General features: G+C 38.9%; 3 protein-coding genes across 6 annotated transcripts in view; 1 reads left to right on the forward strand and 2 right to left on the reverse strand.

The window, feature by feature from the left end:
• Positions 1-1,687, reverse strand: part of dennd5a (DENN/MADD domain containing 5A) — a 41,181-nt gene extending 39,494 nt beyond the window's left edge. For 2 of the 4 annotated variants that reach the window (XM_046032366.1, XM_046032364.1), the window contains exon 1: positions 1,460-1,687. In XM_046032366.1, the coding sequence (XP_045888322.1) occupies positions 1,460-1,559 (100 nt within the window). In that variant the 5' untranslated portion in view covers positions 1,560-1,687. The remainder of the gene's footprint in view (positions 1-1,459) is intronic. The other 2 variants (XM_046032367.1, XM_046032365.1) reach the window with 1 other exon arrangement.
• Positions 1,688-3,196: 1,509 nt separating this feature from the next.
• On the reverse strand, positions 3,197-12,245 carry tmem41b (transmembrane protein 41B). The gene is made up of 7 exons (XM_046033394.1): positions 12,019-12,245; positions 9,890-10,007; positions 9,362-9,490; positions 7,654-7,747; positions 6,666-6,770; positions 5,595-5,733; positions 3,197-5,506 (listed from the first exon to the last, which is right to left on the reverse strand). Exons 1-7 carry the CDS (start codon positions 12,113-12,115, stop codon positions 5,337-5,339), a joined length of 852 nt encoding a protein of 283 aa, XP_045889350.1. The 5' UTR covers positions 12,116-12,245; the 3' UTR covers positions 3,197-5,336.
• Positions 12,246-15,207: 2,962 nt separating this feature from the next.
• ipo7 (importin 7) lies at positions 15,208-26,466 on the forward strand (the record flags this gene model as incomplete). The annotated part of the gene is given in 16 exon segments (XM_046033517.1): positions 15,208-15,402; positions 17,796-17,877; positions 22,156-22,309; positions 22,424-22,582; positions 22,672-22,828; positions 23,092-23,181; positions 23,308-23,402; positions 23,492-23,576; positions 23,688-23,822; positions 24,238-24,337; positions 24,446-24,522; positions 24,655-24,771; positions 25,165-25,254; positions 25,404-25,569; positions 25,700-25,860; positions 26,338-26,466. Coding segments are annotated over 16 exon segments (1,881 nt in total), but the record flags the coding sequence as incomplete, so codon positions are not given.
• Between the last annotated feature and the right edge of the window lie 1,185 nt (positions 26,467-27,651).

A 27,651-nucleotide genomic window follows, 5' to 3' on the forward strand; every position in this document is an offset into this window, starting at 1 on the left:
CTATTAATTTACTAGTTGACAACTAATCGATTAATCGTTGCAGCTGTACTGAAAACAATATGATTTTTGGTACTTTGGTACACAGGCAAAATCTGAAAATCCACATGGGTTGTTCATCTTGTGAAACTTGTTTGCCCGTACCTGTTGAAGACCCAGTCTGGGCTCAAAAGATAAAAACTGTTTTCAAGTAACAAATAAGGAACAGGAGCCCTTTGAGAGAAGTCATTTACAATTTTTGGCCCGAGAAAATGGATGTCTTTGTTAGGACCTGCTCTTTCGAGATGAAATGGTATTATAACCTGTCATGTGCTGCTTCTGTCAGTTGTCATAGCTACCCACCAGCTTGACAGAGCGACTGATTCACCGCATTTTTAAAAACGTCTTTGTTCGTATTCGGGAATTCGCTTGACACATTAATAAATGGACTCAGTGTCTTCATCATTTCTCAGAATCGAGAAGATGGTAAACCCAAGTATTGTCTCCAAGCGTGTCTTAATCCAACAATGCTGTTAGACTGCCCAGCCCCACTGACTGACGCTACAACATATTCCCATTTATGACCAAATGTGTGCGTTTATAAGAGAAAAAAATGCCACTGTTGCCATGCCAGTTCATGCTCAGGGCCCAGACTATCCAGGGTCCCTGGACAGACCAGTTTTCCATGCAGATACAGATGCAAATACTCTCTCTTGTAATCAAAACACATGCTCCTGCAGGCAAAATCATAACAGAAAGGGCCACAGTCCCAGAATAAAACAGGATCCAGGTGTGTCACATCCTATTGTACTGCTTTAAGATATTTATATAATTGTTTTTGAAAGGAAGGGTGTGCCCTCTAAGGAGGATACTTGCATGCAAAGTGTGGATCTCTGGTGGATGTAGAGGGTATCAAGGGCTTTCTACATTTTTTGCCCTCGGCATGTGACAGGTTATCTGCCCATGTGTGTTGCTGCCCTGATACCTGATCTCCTATAAATGACAGCTAGGGAGCCACTATGACAACATCTTCAGATGTGATTAACGTCATATTTCGACATCAGTGCCTGGACTGACTGCAAGAAAAGTGTTGCTCTCATGAAATATTTATTACTGCGCAGTACAAACATAAAAAATAATTTTGATATGCAGCGTATTCAAATCAGTAGGGAATCAATCGAAAACCTTTTAATTAGGATTCATGTCAGTGCATTAAAGAGACATAAAAAGCCAGTAATCCTCTCGCTCCTCATCGAGCATTACAGACAGGCTGAGAGGAGATGAGCTAGGCCTGACGTTATGTCCGCTGTGTGTTAATCTGTGCTACTTTTTGTTATACGAATAAATAAAAGACAGGCATGTTAAGATACAGTACATATTAAATAACAACGCTGACCTGATGTTACAGCTAACACCCCTTCCTTCGTGCCTTATTTGCTTACAGCATCAGCCCGACATTTACCCCGATGGCTGCCGTGCTTACCGGACAGTTCGTCGGGTTCCAGCCCGCTTTCGGTGTCGAGTCCGCAGATCACAAAATAATCTGCGAACCTGCAAGAACCGGAGCTGAAGCCGGTGGTCATGTTGAGACTGGTCCGGTGGTTCCCTTATCCCCTCAACAGGGAGCATATTAAAGTAACTCGGAGAAGTGATTTCTCTCTGCCATCACGGATGTTACGTTACTGCGAACCTGGAAAATCAGTACCGAAGCTAAACGGCTCGGCTAACAGCAACGGCCATCACACACATCCGGCGATCCTTCACAATAAAACGTCATCGCCCAAATTTAAACTGATTAGAAACTTTAATTTTGCACCAAACTGCAAAAGTAATTCGTCAGACTGTCACGTAATCTGTGGTGGTATCTGTACGAAGCTTTAAAAACATTCATTTAATTTTTTTTAAAGAAAAAGTCTGCCATACCGTACACTGGTTACATTTGGAGATTAAAATATACACTGTAAAATTCTGTCAAATGTCAAATTAATTCTCCTGCTTATAGCACATTGCACACATATGCCAAAATCTCATTTGTTTTCATGCAATTTTTTTTTTTTGCGACCAATTATTGTTTTATTTTGAAAGACATTTCCATAATTTCTGGGTTTAGTCTAACTATCTCTGGCTTTACCATTTACACATCCATAAAAATCAGAGCATTGCAGTCGAAATGCATTATGGTCCATCAACAGCACCACAGCTGTAACCATCTGCTTTAAATCCACGAAGTAACACCAGACTGATGCTGTTTGTATACAAACCTGACAGGTGTTGTTCCTAAATTGCTCAGCAGCCAAAGTACCACTATAGGTTTTGTGCAGTTTACTTCCAGGGAAGAATCAAAATTTAAACCTGTGTTTTTTTTATTGGCCTTTTAATAGATGCGTAGAACATAGTTAGAAAAAATGTGTAGGGTATAACGCATCTGTAAAATCTTCACAGAGAACTGTGCTCGTGTAATAATGAATGTTTGATACAGAAAAGTGTATAATGGAGCAAAATCTGTGTCATCTTAATTAGTTTTACTCTTTGAAGAGTTGTATTTGGTCGTCCATACTGGATTCAACTGTAATGAAACATTAACTCCACAAGATTTTGTTTTAGAGATCAACAAAACAAGTTGGAGTGATGAGCTCACACACCATGTTGTCAAAAAGAACAAAAAACAACATTTTACTATCACCAAGTGAGGTTCATATTATCCTATTAGTCAACCCATTTCACCAGCATCTATCTAATTTAGACAATGCCACTGCATTTAGAGAAGAAGAAAAAAAGTTAACTGTGCAAATCTACACACGTCTTGTCAAGTCTTTTAATGTTCAGATTTATTTTTTAAATGTTTGTTTTTATTATTGACTTAAATTAAAGTCCTCTAAAACATGCTTAAATGTAAAGTTCCCCTGATTAACACATTTTATAAACATTAACACTGCAGCCATACTACAGTTTGTTAAGAGTGAATGGGTAATGTCATGTAATCTGAACAGACAAGTGCTTAGCAGGTATGTTACAATATCACCACCTGGTGGATCTTTGCTCTCACTCTTGGTTTGTGAGACTTGACATGTACAGTATATGATAACATTTGTTCATGGTTTAATAAACAAACTAAAATGGCAGTGTCATTGAAGTTTGCTGCATGTTCTGTCGTCCTAAAAAGCAAAGGAGGACCCTGTATATCTATGAGCTGAATAAAGAATTACTGGGAGACCCAGAGTCTGAAATAAAAGTTTATTTTCATCATTTATAAATCAATTTTGTTAGTTTTGTCTCCACAAAAGGCTATAATGCTGATAGTCTGCGGCGTGATTCAACATGCTACGGATAGTTCTGTAAAGATAACTTTAATGATTCAATAAATATGAAAAAAAAAACATATTTCATTAGTAAGAACAGAAATGTGCAATCTGTAAACACTTCATACTGCAATACATCACTGCTCAGTACAAAATAATACTACTTTTTGAAATGTCAACAGAGTGTAACACATGAATGATCTCATTATAGCTTTGATAGGGTAGCAGGACAAAAAAACAGCAATTTTGGCATTTCAGTATACGTTTAGTGTGAAGTTTAGATATACCAAATAGCTGGGAGGGGGGGGGGGTTATCTTTCTTGTCTTGTATTATTGAGAACTTGCAAGACGTTAATCTAACTTTTATTCACATATTAAGAATTACATTTTTATGGACCAGTTTATAGCATTTACCACTTGACTTAACCACCTTAGGGAAGATAACAGTGCACCTCAGGTAGAACCATAAATACAACCTAAGAGTATCTGACTGAAGTAGCATTATTTCCTGCTACAAAAAGTACTGACATTAACATCCTCATACAGTACAACCGCTCAAGTTTCACGTAAATTGATTCTTATGTAGTCATTTAAAATGTGGGTTTGAGGGGTTAATAATCTGACAGTAGTACACAGCAATAAGACATTAAAGTAAAAACAATCTCAAAATACACCCAATGTGCAATTTTGAGAGATTAAAGAAAGGTCTGTTGAATAAGTCACCTGCATGTACAGCCACTGCATCAACGTCTCTGGTAACTGTCCAGAAAGTTTTTAAGCAGCAGCAATAAGTTACTTTGGTACACAGGCAAAAAAACAACAAGTACGAACACCAAAAGGGAAAAAAAATCTGTAAAGTTTTGCTAGCAGACATAGAGGACATAATTAACCACTGAAAACAATTTAAAGAACACAAACTAACAACATAAATCATAATACATTTCTCCTGATGAAGAAAGGAAGCAGTAACAAGCAAGGTAAGGCTTGGATACGTCAGTCAGTTGGCAGTCGTAATGAGGGCAATGGTATTATCATCCATGCATTTTACCACACATAAATCTGTTGTGTTGACATTATCCATGATCACTTCCTAACTAAAAATACACATTTGAATTACTTGGATACTTGGAGTTTGACATCCTGCAGTTTGGATGTCCTGTGAGGAAATATTACATCAGTCTGTTCTTTACAAGTTACAGTGGCAAAGAGCGGCTTTAGGCAGCTGATATGAACAGAAATGGGTGAAAATAAAGAGAGCTGTTGTGTTGTAGTGGATCCAGGCACCTTTTGAGGAAGAACATGGGAACTCCCCCACAAAAGTAGCACTCACTAAGAGCAGTCGTTTAATTTTTCTTGTCTACAGTTTCATTCTGCCCTCACACCGCAGACGTTTGCCGAAGCAAGCACCAGGTATCAAAATGCAATTTTTAAAAACTAAAATTCACGTTCAACAGTAGTCTGACAGTTATTGCTGTGGTGCACTTCATTAGGTAGAAATTAGACACAAGCATGTTAAAATAAATATTAAAAGGGGAGGGGAACTTAAAGGTGCTACAAACAGGATGTAGTAATCAACATGCTACTAACAAAAAAGGTGTTACAGTTATAAAAAGATATTATGTTTGCAACAGCCTCAGCAAAGTACTGATGTTTTCTAGCAAGACAAGAGTGAAAAGTAGCCATATGGAACAACTATATCAGAATAATGTGTTTTACCTTAACATCCTACAAGTAGCACCTTTAATTGTCTGGCAATAATCATACAATAATGAGCCTTAAATAAAAAACAAAAAAACACAACTTCTCTTATTTACAAGATGTGCCACAATCAACAACATAATTCACAAAAACAGAAAAACTTGTGCAAGCAGAGGCCAGTTTATACTTAACATCAGGAAAACCCACCACTGCATGCGTTTTCTGGTCAGTGAGTCAGAGATTCTCCCACCAGCAGCCGTGTGTGAGACTGAGCAACTTGAGTGACAGCTGCGCGTTCCTGAGCCGAGGGAAGGGGATGTCGGGATCAGCCAGCAGATGAGGTGCTGGGGTGTGTTAGGCGCTCTACTCTAGTTTCTTCTGCAGCTTTTTCTGGAAGCAGACGGGGAGGATCGAGAGCACAGCCAGTACACCAAGCACAGCCAGAGAGTTCCAGGACACGGCCTCGCCGGCTGTGGTCAGTTTGTACAGTGTTGTACCTGCGTTGATCGCTACAAAGGATGGTGGTGCCACTCCTGTAAATCAGCACGGTTGAGTACAGGTGAGTCGGTGACAACAAATGATCCAAAAATATGACACAGCAGAAGGGATAGACAGTCTTACCGAGAAACGTGCCAATGAAGAAAACTCCCAAAGGCACATTGATGACAGGTGAGGTGATGTTGATGAACCAGTTAGGGAGAAAGGGAGTTATCCTCAGGAAGATGATGTAATTGATTAAATGATCTCTATGTTTGTCAACCTGCCAGCAAAAAAGGCATATGCACAATGTTTCCAATCCAATGCAACAGCTCTGCAATAAATCCTATCTATGAAGTCTGTAATCATCAGTTTTTATTGACACTGTGTCAGAGTAGTGTAATAAAATAGTATCAGTACCTTTGGCATTATAGTAATTTCAGTAACAATTACAAAATATTTTAAAATACCAGTTGTTCTTTTTGGTAAAACCAACTTCAGCCTAGAGCTGGGCGATACAGCCAAAAATGTTTTCACGATAAAAAGTACCATATCATTCGTTATCAGTAATTATGACGATAAATGTCATAATTTATGACTATTTCTTTCTAGTTGAAAGGCTGATTTTTGCTCCTGAGTGAAAGTTGAACAAATCACATGGTTAATTGTGGTTTTAAACTTTTCTTTATGGTCAGAACATGACAAAAACTTGATGCCAAACAGTGGATCACTTAACGAATCTGAAGTAGAAGATAATTCAAAACAATTATGATAAAGTCTTTTTCAACAGATATGCATGATTAAAATTAAGTAAAATATTTTTTCAGTCCCTTTTCCTCAACAAAATAATATCTATAATATATAATAGAAAAAATAAGTGCTAATTAATTTGTGATTGAATTAAATCAAACATTTACTTAACATTTGTTCAGCATTGTTATTGAGAAAAATTATATAACGATAATTATCATTATTGTTTTATTGCTCAGCTCTACTTCAGCCTTCAAAAGTCCCTGAATTAACAGCATTCATGCAGTGTCAATAAAAACTGGACAATGTAAGCTACACAAGTGTGGGCTTTACTGCCGACCTACTGTCTTATATAAATAAATACATTAAACTGCACAATTGTGTCTTACAAAATGGGAACTGTGTATCTTTAATAGAAGCTCAAACTGAAAATTGCTCCTAAAAATATACCTTCAACTCTCTTACCTGCTGGGACCATTTCTGTGCTCTCTCTGTGAGATATTTGTAGACCATGGGTCTGCCCACGAGATATGACAGCATATAGCAAAAGGAAGCACCCAGGCCAGAGCACTGCAAACAGACACAACACATGAGGACTGACTGACGCATATGACAAGAGACATAAGACAAGCTTTATCTCACAGCTGGAGTAAGAAAACATTGGGTTATTTACACACACCCACACCTATATTGGTAACTTGCCCTAAAAAAATATTCATCATTCTCTGGAAATTAAGTGAAAAAATAAGAGCCCACTAAGAAAATTTAGGCTCTCCAATACATCAACAAAACACATCTAACCATAGTCTCCATCTTCTCCCCACATCTTCATGACTGGTCTATTTGAACTTTTAGCAGCAGTGGAGTAGCGTTCTATCGAATACACAGAAAGTACTTTCAAAGAAGAAGCGGAGGGCCTTGATGTTCACACACATAAACCTCTGCCTTGGATGTGGCAGCAAAAACATCACGTTTTAGTGTCTGTGCTCCAGCATCAAAGAGGAAGAACTTCTGGACTCACCATGTGTTTGCCAACATTAACTCATACAGGAAATAAACCTATTGCAAAAAAACTCCAACCAAGTGTGGACACAACTGACTATGATGCAATGCAGCTACATGGCATGTTGCACACACGACATCTATCGCGTGTCTGTTTGTAATAAAAAAATAAAATAAAATTGACTAGAACATCACAGACAGACTCTGTTTGTGCAATGCTGTCTACTCATTTGCCTGCCAAATTCAAATGTTCAATTATGACTTCACTGAAATGTTTGTGAAAAATTCATGTTTAAGAGGCATAACCCATTCTTGCAAAAGAGAGGATGTGTGTCTAAACTCCTACATACCTGTGTGTGTCGCATGGAGCCTATGTCCACACACAGCTGTTCATTTTACAAAGCAACATTTGTTTTCAAAAACACATTTCATACTGTCCTTCCTTACTCACCAAGCAGACTAAGAAAAGAGCCAAGGGGAACGGGTAAAGATATCCAGACAGGATGCTGAGGAAGATAGATCCAGGGATTGCAAATGTCTGGAGGCTGACATCAAGCATTAAGATACACAACTTTGCATAAACATCCAGTTATCACACAGGCATGTCAAATCAAATAATATTTGACACTGTTCACGTTAAGTGAGAAAGAAATACACAGAACGGATGAAACAAGGATTTTCCCTTACATGTTTAGCGTTTCTCCAGCAAGTTGTACAACAGATTTGTCTTCCTATTGTCAGTCCTAATGGAAAGTTCAACTGAAGTAATGATTGCTCATCTTTTGTGTAGAAGTTGAGCAGCAGCTTTAGATTTGACTGTCTGCCCATCCAAGCCAATGCTCACATACTTTACATGAGATAACACATGACTTGGAGACAAAATGTCATCGTCTTGAGTTGTTTCAGCAGATTCAGAGCAGACAGTCTTGAAGAATCAGTTGATATCAATAGTTTTTCATGATAAATGTCAAATCAATATTTCTTTGAAGTTTAAAGGCTGATTTTTGCTCCTAAGTAAAGTTTGAACAAATCTGATGATTAATTGTGGTTTTAAACTATTCTTTATGGTCAGAATCCAAGGCTGAGATCATTCATTGATTAATAAAATACATTTAATCCATATAACTATACAGCACAGTGTTTCGCACAGACAGTTATTACTGTCGCGCATCGTGTTTTACGCTGTGAACACGGCGTGATTATTGGAGCTATTTGCAAAGTGGAGGAAGAGAGAGAAAATAGTCAGGGACAAAGAAGAAAGTATGGGATTATTTCAAGCTAAAGAAAACAACAACTCTGTAATGTTACCATCCGTCCACGGTAAAATGAAACTTATGTCGCCTACCAAGACGGCACCTGATCAGGAAGCAGCTGGTGTTCTTCCAGCAAACCACAGACAAGGTACCAGTAACAGCAACTTTAGCATTTAACTGAAATCATTGCTGATTGTTGAGTTGAAGGCTAGCCAAAGTAATCCGCAGTCCTCAGCTGAAAATGTACATACGCAGCTGTCTAGTTGTTGGTCTGATGTTTGCTGTATGACACACTATGAATTTCCGAAAGGACCAATAAATATCTATCAACTATAAACGTGCAAACATTCAAAACAATTATAATAATATATTTCAACATAAAATAAATTGAGTAAATTTTAATAAAATTGTTTTTCAGTTCTTTTTCCTCAACAAAATAAATATTTTAAGAGAAAAATGAATTGCTGAGTCGTACGAGATTTAAATTAATTCAATTCAACATTTGGTCAATTTTATATCGAGGAAAATTTTAGCATGATAATTATTGTTATCATTTTATCGCCATCCCCTAATCTGAGGCTGAGCTGTTTCAAATTGAAAGATGCTGCTTGACGGGTTTTGTCAGCACAAACATGATGATAATTTATAAGGAATGTCGGGCACAGACTGTCAAGGAAACAACTAAAAGAAGCTGTAGCCAGTGTTCGTCATGGTGGCATCCCAAGATCAAGAACCTGAAACTGACAAATTCTTTTGGACCAGGAAATCTGCTCAGCTGATCTCAGAAGAGTTTGTAAATTGCTGACCCCGGTTAACAGCAAATTAATTGAATTGTTGAGACAAAATACTTGTCTTTGAGCTATATGCCCCCCCCAAAAAAGGTACATATGTTTTCTCCAAGGATACAAAACATATGTTGCGAAGTAAGCCACCAACACTTGGGTGTAGTATGTGTCTTTGTATTTGGACAGCACAGTTCCCAAAGCTTTGGCGTCTTCCATGTCTTTAGGGATCTTGATTTTCTCCATTTCATCACTGGAAAACACAATTAAGTTCAAATCTTCAGTCATATATATTTCACACACACATTTTCTGTTGGTTTTCATCTCAATATAAATATTTTTGACAATAATCAATCTGGCTTCTATATATACACTAAGGTGGTTGCTTTGTGTTGCTTTGGCTCAATGTTCAGTGCTACATTTGACACTGGTGAGAATGATGTGGTTCTTGACAGGTTCAGAAGGTAGGTTTTTGTATGTATTAATTCTAATGGGTCAAATTAAACATTCTGTATCACTGTAAATAATCATGTTTCTTAACAAACCCCTTTAACTGGTTGCATTCCCCAGTGGTTAATACTTACTTACTTATAAATTACATAATACAAATAACAAAATATAATAATAATTAATAATCCATAAAGCAACTTACTCAGGAAGCTCTGGGAAGTTCCTATAGACCAGGTACATGACTGAGGCAGCACAGGTGAAGACAGACACCAGAATCAGGAGAGACATGCGTGCTGAGCCCCCTGCAGTATGCTGAGCCTCTGTGGGGAAAGAGATTAAGTTATTTACCAAATAAATTAACTGTTCCCAATAAAAACAGACAAGCTTGCTACCAGGAAGCATTGTGTAATTTGCTTATGAGTTTTGCATCACTTGTATAAGCCTCTAGAAGGAGTACCCCCCTTGAGACAGACTCTTGCTGTTTCTACAACGGCATGTTAAGTCATGCTTTCAATAAACACTTACAGGAAAGAGACAACTGTAAAATCGGTTAATTTTAGCTTTCAGCTAAATAATGTAGGCTATATAGGTTTTTTTACTAACTACATCACTCTAGAGATATCACTGAGAGATGAACTAGGGAGGCTGACGCAAATTACGGATAACAAATTAACACTAATTGTCACTGACTAACAAATCAACATGGGAATTAGGGCCGCACATTCCCATATCTGCACAAACAGATACATATTTCACCTGGTGCATATGACACTTATATTTATGGAAAGATTCCCCTAAAGCCAGGAATCCTGGTCAGAGTTGAACCTAAAGTAGAGAAAGTCAGAGAAAAGGGACTCTAGTATGCTAACATACAGTCCAATTTATTAGTACACCTAACAAAAAACACATTATAGCTCACATAAAAGCTAACTTACTGAGTCATCAAATTTAGTTTCAGATATCCCTTAAAGCTAGTACAGTAAAGTACAAACAGTTCTGCAACAGATGCAATCAATTACAGGTCAAAAATGCTTAGAGAGTTATTTATGTGGACACATTTTATTTTATTAATATAACAGTGCCATCTGCCCAGAAAAAAAAAATTTCACTTTGAAGTCATGGTTTCAGGAGCTGGAAAACATTTTTTGTGTCTTATTGCTCCACAATATTTTTTCATAAAGAAGGATGTACAAGTTCTGGTATTTTGTTTATCTGGGGTGACACACAGACCATTTGGCCAAAAATAAAGAGTAAAGTTTTGGTGGAAACAAGCTTTGACACAAGACCGGTGCAGGTTTTGCAGGGACTGGAATTTAATCTTAGATTTAATCAGTGTATCTGTGCTGAACTGTTGTACATGTCAGTAGTTAAATAAAAGGGATCCATAATCATCGTCTGCTTAACTGTGATCATTTGGCAAGCAAGTCCTCAGCAATCGTGGAATGAAATTAAGCACAATTGCTCAAGTATTGCACATAAGTACAGTTTTGATGTATTTGTACTTTACTTGAGTATTTCCTATTCATGTCACTTTATATTCCACTAACGTTACATTTCAGGGGTAAATACTGTACTTCTTACTTCACTACATTCATCTGACAGCTGTAGTTACTGGTTACTTTACAAATGTAGATTTTACATACAGTAGCTCCTAAAATCCCTTTCACACATGAATGCATCAGAACTAATAATCCATCCATCCATCGTCAACCGTTTATCCTGCGAACAGGGTCGCAGGCAAAATTAATAATCTAATAACGTAATTCATAACAGAATAACAATCAAAGGGGCTTTTCAGCATTTTAATACATTTATTATTGATACTTTCAGTGCATCTGACAACACGTTCTTTAACTTACTCTTGTACCTTAATACTTGCCCCACCACTGGTCGATGGACAATCGTTCTTGTTAATTAAACATCTAAGTTAACTTGGCTAACAAAAACATTCAAAGACTTTAGATTTAGCTCCCGTTTTAAATTCAGGGTAATTAATGATAATCACTACCGTAGTATCGCTCACCAACCACACTTTGGGGAGTATTTTAGCTACTTCCAACACGTCAGCGTTATGTTTTTCATTAGCTGTGGCGTTACTAAGCTAGCCATTGAAGTCGTACTCGGCTAATTTTTGCTAGCTGGCTGTGTTGCAACAACCAGCCTCCGGCCAACATTAGCTCATGTTCTGTAATCCCAACTGACCTAAAAGGCGTTGCCAAGTCGTTAACGGTATATTGCTTAATCTATCTGTATCACCTAGTAGAAGTATTTGCTGTCCTCTGCTTCGCTCTACATTCACATTAACAGTTAGCCACCACAGCCAGAACCCACCTTTCAGTACTTGTGAGTCATTAGCATTCGTCTTCACCTCCTCCTGCGCCGATAACACACCGTCGGTTTCTCGTCTTTCTCTCCGCTTTTTGGCCATTTTTTCTGAAATAACGTTGAGGTCAGCTAGGGAACCGATGTGTGTAACAGCAACAACCGGCGAGTGGAGCGACACCGGCGGTCTAGTGACAGCCCGATGACACGTTACACAGGCTGACCTTCTACCCTCCACAACCAGCAGTAAAACCCGGTCCCATCCCCAACAGCGCCCCCAGCAGTAACACTGCGGCGTCGACATACAGTGAAGTCCATGATGTACCCGTGACAGTGACAGGTTTTCTGGTGTTTTTACTCTGTAACTCAATTAGCTAAAACTTATTTTTCACCTACTTGTATGCAGTGGGGGAATGCAAGTAAATTAACACAAGTACTGTACAAGAGCAGTGTTCCCGCGCGTCCTGGAAAACCTGGAAAACAGTTGACCAATATTCTGTCAGAAAGAAGAATGAACATGGAAGTTTTTTTTATCTGGGGTGACAGAGCAGACCATTTGGCCAACAAATAAGAGTAAAGTTCAGGGGGAAACAGTCATCGACACAAGACTGGTGTCACGTTTTGCAGATACTGGAATCTAATCTTGGATTAAGTCAATGTCTGTGCTGAACTGTTGAACATGTCAGGAATTAAATAAATGGTTGTTGATGAATTTTCCAGTCATGGAAAACACATGTGAAATGAGAGAAAAAGTCTAATGTTGTGGAAAACCTTGTGTTGTCCTGGAAAAGTATTTTAACATTTTGTTGCGGCAGCGTTGGATGCTTTCACGTTTACCAGCTACATTAAAGCGATGGTCACACATTAATGCATCAATAATTATAATCCAGTGATATAATGTATATTTTCTGCTGCACTTTTACTTGTAACATTGTAATTCCACACTGTGGTATTGCTACTTTTACTTAAGTATAAATATCTGAGTACGTCTTCCATCACTGCTTGTATGTAGCTACATAATACTTCTATGTTTATATTTACCTATCTTTGTTCAGCTTTGTTGTCCTTGTTTTTAGCTTTATATCTATTCCTATCTTCCTGTAAATTGTTCTTGGAGCAACTTAAATTCGGAGTCAATTACTTTGTATGTGTATATACTGTACTGGTGCTGATACTGGTGTACTGGTGTACAAATACCTGGCCAATAAAGCTGATTCTGATTCTTATTCAGATTCACATACCAGATGAATATAGCCCCTTTTCAGTGAAGAAAAATATATTTTACTCATCTCCATTTATCCATGACAGCTTCAGCTACTACAGCTACTACTTACTTTGCATATGAAGGTTTTACATACAAAGTTGAGCATATAAAATATGAGTTACGGATTAAGCTGCCTAACAGATACTTAAAGTTTGCTCCTCCTCAATCAGTTACAACATTAAAATGCTTCGTGTTCATGGATCTGTAATGATCATGCAGTGATGCAAAATGTAATAATATAACGTTGACAGAAACATCCTGTGGCAAGGAGGATTTTTACTTACTTGCTACCAAACATGTTGTGAACATTTTGCTGATAATACAGTGTTTTTACTTCAGGATTTGTACTTGTATTGGAGTATTTTGACATAGTTGTACAGTGACTTTTCCTGTAGTAAAAGTTCTAAATACTTTGCCCACTAAAGCATGTTCATACATAGTACCCACTTTTTCAACAGGGCAGCATGATGATAGGGCAACAATTATGTAAGACCCTCATATAAAACTGAAATTATTGCTGAATATGTTCAGTCCATAAACGGTTTGTCCCTGCAGCTTTACACCCTGAATAGTTGCTTCATTCAGCACAGGGAACTCCCCAGTGAACTGAAATCTCATTGGACTCGATTTGAAGATTGGGTTCTTCAGTCTCACAAAATCCATCTCTGTAAACTGGACATTTAATTCTAATCAGCCACAAATACTGCATATTGCATATGCAAAATGGTGCAATGGTTAGACTCCTGGAACTCACCGGTCAGCTGGTTGTCTGTCTCTGTGTGTCAGCACTGTGATTGACTGGCAAACTGTTCAGGTTGTAGCCTGCCTCTCACCCAGTGTCAGCTGGGACTGGATGGATATTTGATACAGGAGTACAATAAGTCATCTAAATTTCAGTGCATAGTTTTACAGTGTCCTGACCAATGTGACAGCTACTGTTTACACGTATTTAAAAGTTATTGCTATGGTCAGTATGAACTTGTTTGAGTTTATCTCATTTTGTTCATTATTATATCTTCAGTTAATTAATTGTAATTAATGTAATTAGTATTTTCTTTTTAAAGACTGGTAAAGCACCAAAGAAAGAATCCTGAACTTCCTGAAATTAAACTTTACTTGGATAACTAATGGTTCAGGAGGCTTTGATGGTTTTCATGGTGACACCTGTGTTCCTGACTTTCAAATCTGTCTACCGCTCTGCTGTTTAACACAGACAGAGAAACTCACAAATTTTACATCTGAGATGCATAGTAACAGGAATTAGGAATGACATGTAAATTGTTCATTTTTAAGAGAAGGATGAGAAGGAATAATCTCAGTATGATAGATAACCTGCAGTCATTGTCATCAGCCCTTGCAGATTGTTAAATATAAGCCACCCCCCCTCCCGAAAAACATGTCACATTTATGACGTGTCTTTATCAGTCATCTTTATTTTAGTATTATACTTTCTCCAACAAAAGGGCAACAAAATGTAATTTAACCTTAAGCTTGCTCAGCGGTGACAAAGGTCTACAGACAAATTGGTAGACATAGGCTTAAAAATAATCTGTAACATTTTCTGAAGTTGAAGATCAGTTTAAATCAATAATGTTTTGTAGCAAGTTCTATATTTTGGATTATGAGAGAAGACGCACATATAATGCAGCTATCATATATGAAACTCCTCAGCTAAATGTGTGAATATAGGCCTACCTAAATTGCCTAAAATGGAAGAATACTGAAAATGAAATCCCCCCCAAATAAATGCCTTTTCTGGAATGAAGGCAGTCAGTGGGAAAGCTCACCTTCCCCTATCTGTTTGAATGAGTTTACATAATATGAGCAGGTCGAACAAAGGTTATACTGGAAACTACAACTCCCATAGTTGTGTGGTCACCACCGGATGTTCGTGTTGTACTAATTTGGCGTTGATCTATCCGGGTACTTCAGTCACTGCTTCCTTTCGCGCCGGGTAACCGGAGAGCCGTGCGTCCATGTGCGCAGTGACTGGGAATTGATAGACCTGAAATATTAAAATCCGAGCCGTAAACAGAGTTTTCGTAATGGATCCTGACTCTTTGGTCGAGGCCCTTCGGGGGACGATGGACCCCAATCTGCGGGAGGCCGCAGAGAGACAGCTGAACGAGGTAAAACTTGAGATTAGCCCTTAATTGTGATGGAGGTTGTGGCGCGGTCTCGGATCGGGCCTCGGTCGTTCACAACATCAAGATGGTGCGATCACGCAGACTGGGCTCTGCTACGTTGAGATCAACGCATAAATCCCGCTCCTGGACACGTATACTGATCCTTACGGTCTCGTTCCTATCACCATTGTAGAGCCATTAGCATGAATAGCATATTTTTATTACGATGACACACTCGCGTGCCAGTAACCAACGTCAACGTTAGCTTCATGTTGAGCCAGCTGTGGCGCTAATGCTAACCCAGCTAAACCCCCCCTGCCTAGCTGATAATTATTAGCTCGTCACACACAGTTTCGGTATAGTTTTGACTAAATTCAGAGCTGACACGACACATGAATAATATGGCTGGTGTGCTAAACAACAAATGGAGCTTAGTGAACGTGGGGCATGTGCTAGTTGGCGTATTTAAACCGCAGGATAGTGATGGCTAGCGGTGTGGCTAATAACAGCAGCTAACTTCGCTACTTGTTGGAAGAGCTCCGCTACATAGCTGCTGCTCACGTGTCACCGTGACAAGCTCTGAAGTGATGACATTATTTAACAACGGGATAAGATTAGCCAACTTTTCTCGGCCGTTTGCCGTAGCCACACTTGATATCTAACAGTGACTAACGTTATATAGCTACTTCGTAAAAATAATCACGAAATTGAGTTTAACGTTAGCCCAGTACCATGTGAGCTAACGTTAACTAAGTTAGCAACACTGTGTCGGACGAGGCAGCAGGAGCCGGACTGAGGAGTTTAAAAAGTTGTCTCTCCTCAAGCGCCTTATGTTTTACTTGTAATGATGTGGCAAATTAATACACTTTTAGATTGCAATATTATATAAGCTAATAGGAATTAAGTGTCAGAGAGACATTTAATGACTGAGACTGAACTTTATTCTGTGCCTTTCTGTCTTGATTGACATGTACATAATGGTAAACTATGCAGAGTGTCTTACATAAAACAAGTTGAAGACTTAAAGGCATTAGTTTAAATGACTTATCCCAGAAGAATTTTAAGCTCTCTGATTCTGGCTTGACTGTATGTATTAGTTATGGAGAAGAAATGCATGCAGGGCAGAGGCCTTTAAATAGTATGAGACAACCTGCATTGGACAGCCAAATCACAATGCCTCTGTTCATCTACATCTGTGTAGTTGCATTAAAATTGATGACAGTTATTACAAAGTAGGCGCTATTTTATGTTTTTTATGTGTAATAATCCAGTCATGGCACACGTGTTCAGTACGTTATGCCCTCAATCAATTAACCCTTCCTTATTTTCTGCAGTGCAAGGAGCAGGGGTTTTTTAACACCCACATAAGCATTGATAGAGATGGCTCAGTTGAATTGCAGAGAGTGGTGTAGAGTGTTCTTACATAGCTGGCCGGAGTTATTCGAGTTGTGTATAGAACAAAAATCATGTAGTCTGGAGGAGTATGGAGTAAATCTGTTGGTGTGCATAGTTTCTAAATACGGTGCTTTTGCTTAGTCATAAACTGACTTTTGTTTTTCACGGAAAATGCCCAGATAAAAACCGACTACAACTTCATACAAAACCTTTTAAAAAATATGTTTATACATAGGAGCTTCATAGGAGCTTGTGGTTGATGGCACATTAAGAAAATTGTGTAAACACTATTTGTGGTGGAGCTCTACATATCAGTATGTCGTCTGATATATCTGTTGGTCAAGTCATAGTTTATATGCTTTACAATTTCACATGGACCAACCTAATGCAGCTCTTTGTTCTGGAGGAGGTAATAACCCAGAAATATATGGATCGTAATCCTGACTTTAGCCACCTAATTGTGTTTCACCTGGATTTGTTATGCCATGGTATTGGCCCACAAGACCAGCACTTACCACAGCTGGTTAACGTGAGCATCCGCCTTTTATGAGAATTATTAATTTGAACAACTCACTGATGTTATATCCACCACCAGTTTGTACCTTTCTGATAGCTGTAGGAGCTGTGATGTACGCTGATGTTTTAAAAATGATGGAGCCCATGGGTTTTATAAACATAATGTAAAAAAATGCAACAAAGCACGAAATTCTTCACACACTATCCATTTTTGTTTGTCGCCTAGCAACAGTGTTAGTAGGCCTTAAAGCACCTGAAAGCTAAACATAATGTATACTAACTTACCATGTCAAAAATACGACCTCCGAAGTTCCTTTTGATGGCAGCATATTGTTCAAGTGGCTTAATGCCACAGTCATCTCCCTACAGCAAAACGGCACGCTACAGTAGAACACAATCAAATCAGATGGTGTGAAAAGAGGGAGATTCCAAATGTTGTTTCTGTTACTGGTTACTATTAAGCTGTTTTCATTTCTGATTTACAGGGTCACACCCAGGTAAACTTTATGTCCATTCTACTGCGTGTTACCATGACTGAGCAGCTGGATTTGAATGTCAGGCAAGCAGGTGAGTCCAAACTTTGACATGTGAAAATAGTTCTACAGCTGGGAAAGTGTTATATAAAACCACATAAAATCAGCTATTTGTATGTTATTAAAGTTAAATGTCCTTATGAGAGAATCACTCAAAATAAACCTTCAGTCTCTGCCACCTGCTGGTAGCTTAAGGAGTGGGACTGGCACATCTCATCAGATTTGTCCAATCAGAGTTGGGTGAGGGATGAATTGAAAAGCAGAGTTTGATATTCAACACAAAAAGGTGATTTATGTGCCCTAGTAAAAAAGGCTTATATTAAAGTAAAAGCTATTCTCCCAAGATGCCTAAAAGCAAACAATCTGGTTTGCTGTTAAAATTCATTCATATCATTGGGTTAAATTCATCTGCTAAGTGTGTTGTTTTTTTGTTTTTTTTGCCCCACAAATAATTATATGCCGGTTTTGGATAAGACCTTCATATGCTAGGACACTCACTGTTAGATTGAGACTGGGGTTGAATCCCTAAATGAAAATCCAGAGTTGGATTATGACCTAAGATGTGTAAATAATTGTTGGTGAAGCTGGATGAGTGCCTCACCTTGTCTTACTGCATTATTTTTCATTTTTGTTGAGCATATAATACAAAAACATAACATACAAAATAACACAAGCGTAGAAAATTAAATTGACCTGTTCTATTTTCAGTGTTGCTCCACTGTATCTTGATAGTGTTTACTTTAAAACGATTTTATGACACACAGTGTCCCCATCAACTGGAGCCACACAAGGTTACCGAAACACCCTGACACTGTGTGATTTACCAATTTATCCTGCATCTGACTCCAATTTTGTCAGATTACATTATGTGAGAAATAGACTTGATATTCTGTTTCCTGGTGAAACAGGTCAGTTATATAATAGTTTTAAAAAGATAATTTAGCGATGATGCATGATTCACACTTGTGTTTTATAAGGCTAAAGTGCCACGCTGAAGTGCAGTGGACACGTGGAGTTGGTTAAATATAGCTTGTTTTTCTTTAGTTAAATGCTCCTCTGCAAGGAAGGTGTCAATGGTGGGGGAAAAATCAATGTTCAAAGATAAAATGTTGACCTAAATTGTTGCAGAAATATTCAGATAGTATCTGATTCGTAGTGTGTCCACCTCCTCAGGTATTCATAGCTATACTAGCAAATTAAGCTGTAATAGAGCTGTGCTTTGGTGCAATAAATTGCTTTTCCAGCTGTAGGAAAAATGTCTCAGTGTTAAGAGCAGAATAGAGCAGGAGCTCATCCAGACAGCACAGAAGCTGTCTGTCAGCAAAATATCTCAAGTAAAGCTGACTTCAAACACACATTGTCTTAATTTATTGTACTGGCACTTCGTCAATTGGTTTGGCTGCTAGGATTGTTATTCATTTATTTCCTGTCCTTGATTTTTGTTGGCAGGTTTATTTAGATTTATTTTAAACAATACCTGTACTTCTTTTATGATTGACAGTTATTTCATAATTTTCAGTGAATAGATTGATCAAATGCGTTAAAGTAGTTGTTTAATTACTATCTCTAGACGGCATCATTTGAATGTGGGCTTGGGTTCAGAGTGTTTCAGATTTCTGCTGCCAACCGAATAAAAAGAAATTTTGTTTGTGTGGCGGTCAAAGCATTGAAAAATTACACTGCTGTCATCAGTTGCAAACATGTTGCTGTTAGGGCTGCAGCTACCGATGATTTTAGTACTCAAAGCTTCTACAGATTAATTCATCGATTAATCAATGCGTCGTTTAAGAAGTACTTTTGCTTGGCGTGTTACAACCTAAACTCACGGGTGCTTTCTAATCAGATGTTGTTGTGCTGTTGCGGTAGGCGACGTAAGTTTCGTTTTTACAGTGGACGGACTGTAACATTACAGAGTTTTGTTTTAGCTTGACATAATCCCATACTTCTTCTTCGTCCCTCGCTATTTTCTCTCTTCCTCCACTTTGCAAACAGCGGCATCATAATCCCATCGTGTTCACACAGCGTAAGTGCTAAGTGCGACAGTTATAAATATCCATGCGAAACAGTGCGCTATATAGTTCTAAGGATTATACAAAGCCTTGATGCAAAGAATTTGCATTGATGCTTTTTTAGTAATCAATTTAATTGATGAATAGTTTCAGCCCTAGTTGCTGTGGAGTTTTTTTTTTTTTTTTTTTTAAAATGTCTTTATTTTATTTTTGCTTTAAGGACCACAGATTGTATTCATGTTTGCAACATAGTTTGGCATTTTTTTTGAAAGCTAATGATGCAAACCACACATAATAAAATCTTCTTTCTGCACAGCTTAGTGCCACCAGGGTAATTGAGTTTTGTGAGCAGGTGGCATCTGCGTAGTTGTACCTCGTTGGTGTTTCCAGTCTTTTCTAATTTTTTATTTCACATTACCTTGACTTATACAAGTAGATTCAAGTGCTCGCTGCAGATGGTGTGGTAGGCTTTGTATGCATTAAAAACACCAAGTGATTGTGCTTGAGGTCACTAGTTGTGTTCATTTTTGCTGGCGCACAGTACGTGATTTTTAAACGGACACTAAGGTAATTTTAGATGACAGCCTCAGTCCCTACAGTTTTAATATATTCCTGCTTTTGGAAAGAGGCTTCAGTTTACTGATGAAGAACAAAAAGAAACTCGAGGCTGTGGAGAATGGCTAATCGGAATAGCCAAGTTTAATAGAGCACCACTGTTGTCATATCTGAAGTGGATGCCCATTTCATGTGTTCTTTAAATTTGCCATTTTTGATCACTTATTAAACTTGTAGCCATTTCATTATGCTGTTCATTTTCAGGAAGTAATTTTCCTCCTGTCCATGAATCTAATTTAATGACAGGTTCTTAGTGGTTTTGCAGTGTTGGGCGATTTGTGTAGTTTGGTGGTCATAGGCGGAGGGGAGGGGATTGAATGCTCTGTCAGCATTGATAGGCTGGATTATGATTGCCTCGCCAGCGGTGTAGACATTTGTGTCAGCAGTCTGACGTCTGCCTCCCAGCCCTCACTCCTCTGCTCCCTCAGATGCCTCTCCCTGCGTGCCACAGGATTCAGAGTGGGGCCCCACATTGTAGATGTGAACCCAGCTGACACCCTTTTGCCACATTACTGAACTGCAGACTGAAGAATCTGATTTCGGCTGCATAGGCTTCAGACGGTCAGAATTTACACTACTGTGTTGAACACAGTCACAGTGATGTAAATGCAGTCAGTAATAATGGGTGCTAAGTTGGATGTGGCTGAACTTCAACTGAATTTTAAAACCTTACATAGTTAGTTTGATGATAAAGTATATTCTCAAAGATGGAGAGCTGAGTGTTTCTAATGTGGAGCGACATATCGGAGCTTATTTGGGATATTTGATCTGTCAAACTTCAAACCAACATGACAGCAGTACCATTCTATTCACGTGTGTGTTTTTAAATATCTGGGTCAAATGTCTCAAACTGAGATTTTTCAAGTTTTTGTATCTTGCAAACACATAAACTGAACCTAAATTTTGCTTTTAGGGGAGGTGCACATCACATGGCTGTCTCACAAATGCCTGCTTTGTCATGTTGCTTTAATAATCTATTTCACTAAACACTAGGGCTGTTTCTCAATACTGAGTTAACCAAGTTTGGACTTCAGTACTTTAAAGCTCGAACTTGGCAAGTTCAGCTTGAGTACAAACTCCCAGGAACGGGAGCGCACAGTCAGTCATTCAGCAATTGGAACAGCAGCGGACTTGATGATGGCCGGACCCGTTAGCGGGCGGGACCTCACATCTCCAAAAACATCGTAGCAATTTTTAAAATCGGCTCTATCTTGAGAAATCGACAACATATTTGGAGTTTAAACTACTATATTCCCGCATATTTAAAAAAAAAAAAAACTCTTAAAACTACTATATATGATACAAGAACAGCAGTATTATAAGTTTCAGTTGTGAGTTTTCTTGTCTGACATTTCCACTTTTTGGCGGCGAAATGCATTCTGGGATATCTGGCTATCCGAAGTCCACACAAGTCACCACCGATGCAGGCTTGGTAAAACGGGCGGAGTGAGAAAACATCCGGGTATTTGACTGTACTTGGCTGGATGCAGACTTTTGAATTGGAACAGTACTTTGGCTGCGACTTATGACAATTCACAAGTACAGACAAGAACGCAGATTGAGAAACGGCTTAGGAGTTAATGATATGGGCAAAACATAATGTTTCAGCAATTTAGTGATTTGTCAGCATTCATACATTGCGGTGTCTTTCAAGTTTGGTCTGACCCTTGTTTTCTCACCCCCTCCAGGCGTGATTTACCTTAAGAACAAGATAACCCAGTACTGGAATGATGGAGACGGTTCAGCCACAGAGACGCTTGTCAATAACATCCCGGATGAGGACAGGCAGTTCATTCGAGATAACATAGTGGAGGCCATCATTCACTCCCCCGAGCGCATCAGGTAACCACACATACTGCTGGCTGAGTAGAGTGAGAGGAGCTCTTTTCCACTGCATATACAGTATTCTGTCTCTCTAAATCAACCAATCTAAAACTGCTCATTTGAACTTATCAGGGTCCAGTTGACAACTTGTATCCACCACATGATCAAGCACGACTACCCCGGCAAGTGGACGACCATAGTGGACAAGATTGGTTTCTACCTGCAGTCGGACAACAGTGGAGCGTGGCTGGGCATCTTGCTCTGCCTCTACCAGCTTGTCAAAAACTATGAGTAAGTCGTGGTTCTTAACTTTATATTGTATTATATATTACACATGACATTGGGTTAACACTGTGGCTGCTTGGCTTTGTGTGTAACAGATATAAGAAACCAGAAGAGCGTCAACCTCTGGTGGCTGCCATGCACATCTTCATGCCCATGATGAAGGAACGCTTCATCCAGCTGCTCCCTGACAACTCCAGTGACTCTGTCCTCATACAGAAACAGATCTTCAAAATCCTCTATGCCCTCTTCCAGGTAATGTCACAGCAACTAACATCGTCTCTTGCTGGAGTCTTCTTTCTCTCTTTAGGCTTGGATAGATTCTTTTTATTGCTATTTTCTTTGTAAGACAAAGAACGTGATAACTTTAAAAGTTGTGCTCAGCCCGAGTTGAAAATAAGTTTGGTTTGTTCATTTAAAAACAGTGTTTTCTTAAATCTTTAAATGCCTCCTTTTTGGCATGGCCAAATCTAATTATCTGGTCAAATTAGAGTAAGACTTATTATTTTTTTTAACAGTACAACCTGCCCCTGGAACTCATCAACAGACAGAACCTGACAGAATGGATGGAGATCCTGAAGAGAGTGGTGGATCGAGATGTTCCACCAGTAAGGAAACAAAATTAATTCATACAGCACTAACATTGGCAATCACTCCTTACAAATTGTTCAGTTTCTGACAGGTGCAAATTTAAGTTCTCCGCAAGCTGACATTGTTGTCCTTGGTCTGTGCAGGAGACGATGCAGGTAGATGAAGATGAGCGGACTGAGCTGCCATGGTGGAAGTGTAAGAAGTGGGCCCTTCACATTTTGGCTCGGCTGTTTGAGAGGTAAAAATCCAATGATTGTTCCCTTAACATTTCTGATAAATTTGTACAAACATATTTAACAATGACATTCACTGTATTAAACCGTCCAGGTATGGAAGCCCAGGGAACACAACCAAAGAGTATGCAGAGTTTGCTGAACTTTTCCTCAAGGAATATGCAGTTCCTGCTCAGCAGGTAAGAACTTCAGTGTAACTGAAGAGCTGCTGCTTTCACAACGCCTCTGAAATGTTTCTTTGACGTGCACCTCACTAACATGAGGACTTTCTTTGTACATTTATCTACTAGGTGCTGATGAAAGTCTTGTACCAGTACAAGGAAAAGCAGTACGTGGCTCCCAGAGTACTCCAACAGACGCTCAACTACATCAACCAGGGCATTGCCCATGCGCTGACATGGAGAAACCTCAAACCACACATCCAGGTATCACTACAGCATGTTTGACTCTCCAGTCAACATTTCACAATACTGTGTATGACATGTCTTTAGAAGTTGTGCAATAACAACACTGCAACTATATTTGTTTTGATGGACAGTCACTGGTAGAAGCATTAAGCCTAAGGCACTGCCAAACGGTGTTGGTTCACAGATGAAAGAGCAATACTATATAAAATTCAATTCTCATATACTCTGTTAAACCTGAGAGAGTGTTAAAAAAAAAAAAAAAAAAGTAATCTGTGATACAACAGTTTAAAACTCTACAATCTGCAGTGGTAGCTCAGTATCTGTAGTCATGGGAAAGTATGTAGAGCTCAATACTTTCACTACAAGTGTGTGTGCTGTAACGCCAACTGTGTTACACCAAGTACAACTCCATGATTGTGACTTTGTTTTTCAGGGCATCATTCAGGATGTGGTTTTCCCCCTCATGTGTTACACAGACAGTGATGAGGAACTGTGGCAGGAGGATCCATACGAGTACATCCGCATGAAGTTTGGTAAGCAGAGAGTGTGTTGGTGTTTGCAATCCAAAATGAATCCTGCCTATCAGTGATGACTAACCATTTATCAAATCCAACCATTTATCCAATTTATTTTTTTTTTAGATGTATTTGAGGACTTCATCTCTCCAACAACAGCAGCGCAGACGCTCCTCTTCACTGCCTGCAACAAGAGGAAAGAGGTGTGTTGAAATCATTTTGTGGTTAATTTCTTTGAAACTTTGATTTCTGATTGGTTAAAAAAAAAGTTCCCATAATGAAAAAATTCAATGGGCCTAGAGAGTAATTCAGTACGATGTTCTTGCTCTGTTCAGGTACTGCAAAAGACTATGGGCTTCTGCTACCAGATTCTCACTGATCTGGCGTCTGACCCCAGGAAAAAGGATGGTGCCCTCCACATGATTGGCTCTTTGGCTGAAATCCTGCTAAAGGTAAAAGGCACTCAGCTGGCTTGTTTGCACTACTACTTTTACAATTTCTCTTTTCTAACCACAGACGTTTAATTTTGAGCAAAGCGGGTGTTAAAAATCCTCTGCTGCACCATGTTACAAATGTTCACTGATGACACTGATGAGGACTGTTGTACCTACGTACAGCCTCACTCCCTTGGCAGGCTATTGTTTTGTTGAAATCAGTTTTTATGTCATTTCATTGGACCAAATTGTCAAGTACTGATACTAGAGATTTCTCAGCCAATTTACCTAAATTTAGTCTGAACATGCTCTTTCTAGAAAGTATTAAATAAGCCATGAATGAATTTTTGTTCAAATTGTTTTGTTTGGCTGCCTTGTTAAACTTGAGTTTTAATTTCTTCCTCTATACAGAAAAAAATTTATAAGGACCAGATGGAGTTCATGCTGCAGAATCACGTCTTCCCTCTGTTCCGCAATGAACTGGGCTACATGAGAGCCAGAGTAAGTGGTCATTTTCTAACAGTCAGACATCATGTGAGAAGATGGCTGAATGAAGTTTAAGACAAGCTTGTTTATATTGTCACACTACTTTGCTTTTTAGTAATTTTTGCATTGAATGCCACATTTTCTCAACCTGTGATTTCACACAGGCCTGCTGGGTGCTGCATTACTTCTGCGAGGTGAAGTTCAAAAGTGACCAGAACCTGCAGACGGCTCTTGAACTCACTCGCCTTTGTCTAATCAATGACAATGAGATGCCAGTTAAGGTGGAAGCTGCTATTGCCCTGCAGGTTCTCATCAGCAACCAGGAGAAAGGTGAGCAAGTGAAGTGATAAAGCTTGTGTTTTGCTGAATGTAATTTATACAATATTTCTCTTTAGAATGTGTAATTTAGTAGCACTTTTCTCGAGTGTCTAAATTTATGTGTGTGGTTTTTATTCTTTAGCCAAAGAATACATCACCCCCTTCATCCGGCCAGTGATGCAGGCGCTCCTGCACATTGTCAGGGAGACTGAGAACGATGACCTTACTAATGTCATACAGAAGATGATCTGTGAATACAGTGAAGAAGTCGCTCCAATTGCAGTGGAGATGACGCAGCACTTGGTAAGTGCAATCGGTATAAAGGCTACATGTTGTCGTCATCTCATGATGCTATCACCGAGTGGCCAAATAAACTACCGCTATGGCTCCGATGAATTAGGAGAGCTGTGATCCCGGGAGGAAAAACAAATATCCTATGGTCGGATTTTTACCCAGAACTGTAATCAGAAATGGCAACTACAGATCCAAGTTAATGTACTCTTTGCTTTTCTGTTTTGCTATCAGAAGTTGGTCATTTTTTTTTTTTACACTGTGAATGCACTGATAACAGATGCCCACTGTCCGCATCTTTGCCATTCACAAAGTGACTAAAGTGAGGGCAGTGTTGTCACATGCATACCTTCTGTATTGCTTTTAAGCAAAAGCTACCATCAGATTTCTTTTTTAATATGTGGAGAAGAAATCAGTCCTCCAGCCTGAAATGTATGAACACTAAACGTCCTCAGACCCAATCATAAGTGTTTGTTTGCTCTTTGACAGGCAATGACGTTCAACCAGGTGATTCAGACGGGGCCTGATGAGGAAGGAGGCGATGACAAGGCTGTGACAGCTATGGGCATCCTCAACACCATCGACACATTGCTAAGTGTGGTGGAGGACCACAAAGAGGTTAGATGCATAGCCACTAAGCATGCTGCCCACACACACACAAACTCTCCTGGCTGATCACTCAGCTCCGGTCTGCTTTAGCGTTCCTGCCAACTCACTTTTCAGCCACCCACCAACTCCTGGGATGACGCTCTGTTCTCACCATGTTCAAAATGACTCAGAGGCTGAGGCAGACGCTAGAAATAGTGCCGGGGCACGCTGCCACAGTGTCTGCTGAAACATAGGACCGCTGGTGCTCGAAGCCAAGAAGAATTTAATTTGACCAAGCATTGCTTCACGCTGAGGATTTTTGGTTGCACAACACAAGTAGTTTAGGTTTCAGCGGTGTGCGTCACTTTGCAACAAAGAATTGGAATTATTTTATTTGACTAGTGAATTTGGTATATAGGGAAATTTAACCTGTTCAATTGGTGTAGAGACGTTAGAGGACAGGTGACATTACAGGACCAAACACACCAGGTACTTGATTAAAAAACATGGTGAGGAGATGCTTATCCTCCCATTGCTTCTAGTTGCTTTGACTCAAAATGACTTACTCATTCATCAAATCATCCCATACCTTGTAGCAAGGATGGGTAATCAATAAAAAATTTAAAAATTGGTTTTAGAAATGCCTTTTTGAAGCAAATGTCCCTTTTTATATAAACTTATTCAATTAGTTTTGTGTGACCCATTTTAACTGATATTCTGTGTATATACAGTGGGTACGGAAAGTATTCAGACCCCTTTAAATTTTTCACTCTTTGTTTCATTGCAGCCATTTTCCAAAAATCAAAAAAGTTAATTTTATTTCACAGTAATGTACACTCAGCACCCCATCTTGACAGAAAAAAAACAGAAATGTAGAAATTTTCGCAAATTTATTAAAAAAGAAACTGAAATATCACATGGTCATAAGTATTCAGACCCTTTGCCGTGACACTCATATTTAACTCAGGTGCTGTCTATTTCTTCTGATCATCCTTGAGATGGTTCTACACCTTCATTTGAGTCCAGCTGTGTTTGATTATACTGATTGGACTTGATTAGGAAAGCCACACACCTGTCTATATAAGACCTTACAGCTCACAGTGCATGTCAGAGCAAATGAGAATCATGAGGTCAAAGGAACTGCCTGAAGAGCTCAGAGACAGAATTGTGGCAAGGCACAGATCTGGCCAAGGTTACAAAAAAATTTCTGCTGCA

Source organism: Micropterus dolomieu, linkage group LG20, assembly GCF_021292245.1.
Source record: "Micropterus dolomieu isolate WLL.071019.BEF.003 ecotype Adirondacks linkage group LG20, ASM2129224v1, whole genome shotgun sequence".
Lineage (NCBI taxonomy): Eukaryota > Metazoa > Chordata > Actinopteri > Centrarchiformes > Centrarchidae > Micropterus > Micropterus dolomieu.

Bases quoted from the DNA above. Each gene is read 5' to 3' on its own strand.
- tmem41b (XM_046033394.1), bottom strand. From the start codon at position 12,115: ATGGCCAAAAAGCGGAGAGAAAGACGAGAAACCGACGGTGTGTTATCG. The intron at 10,008-12,018 runs GTGGGTTCTGGC...CTTTCCCCACAG, and splicing joins TGACTCACAAGTACTGAAAG to AGGCTCAGCATACTGCAGGG. The intron at 9,491-9,889 runs GTAAGTTGCTTT...TGTGTTTTCCAG, and splicing joins AACTTCCCAGAGCTTCCTGA to TGATGAAATGGAGAAAATCA.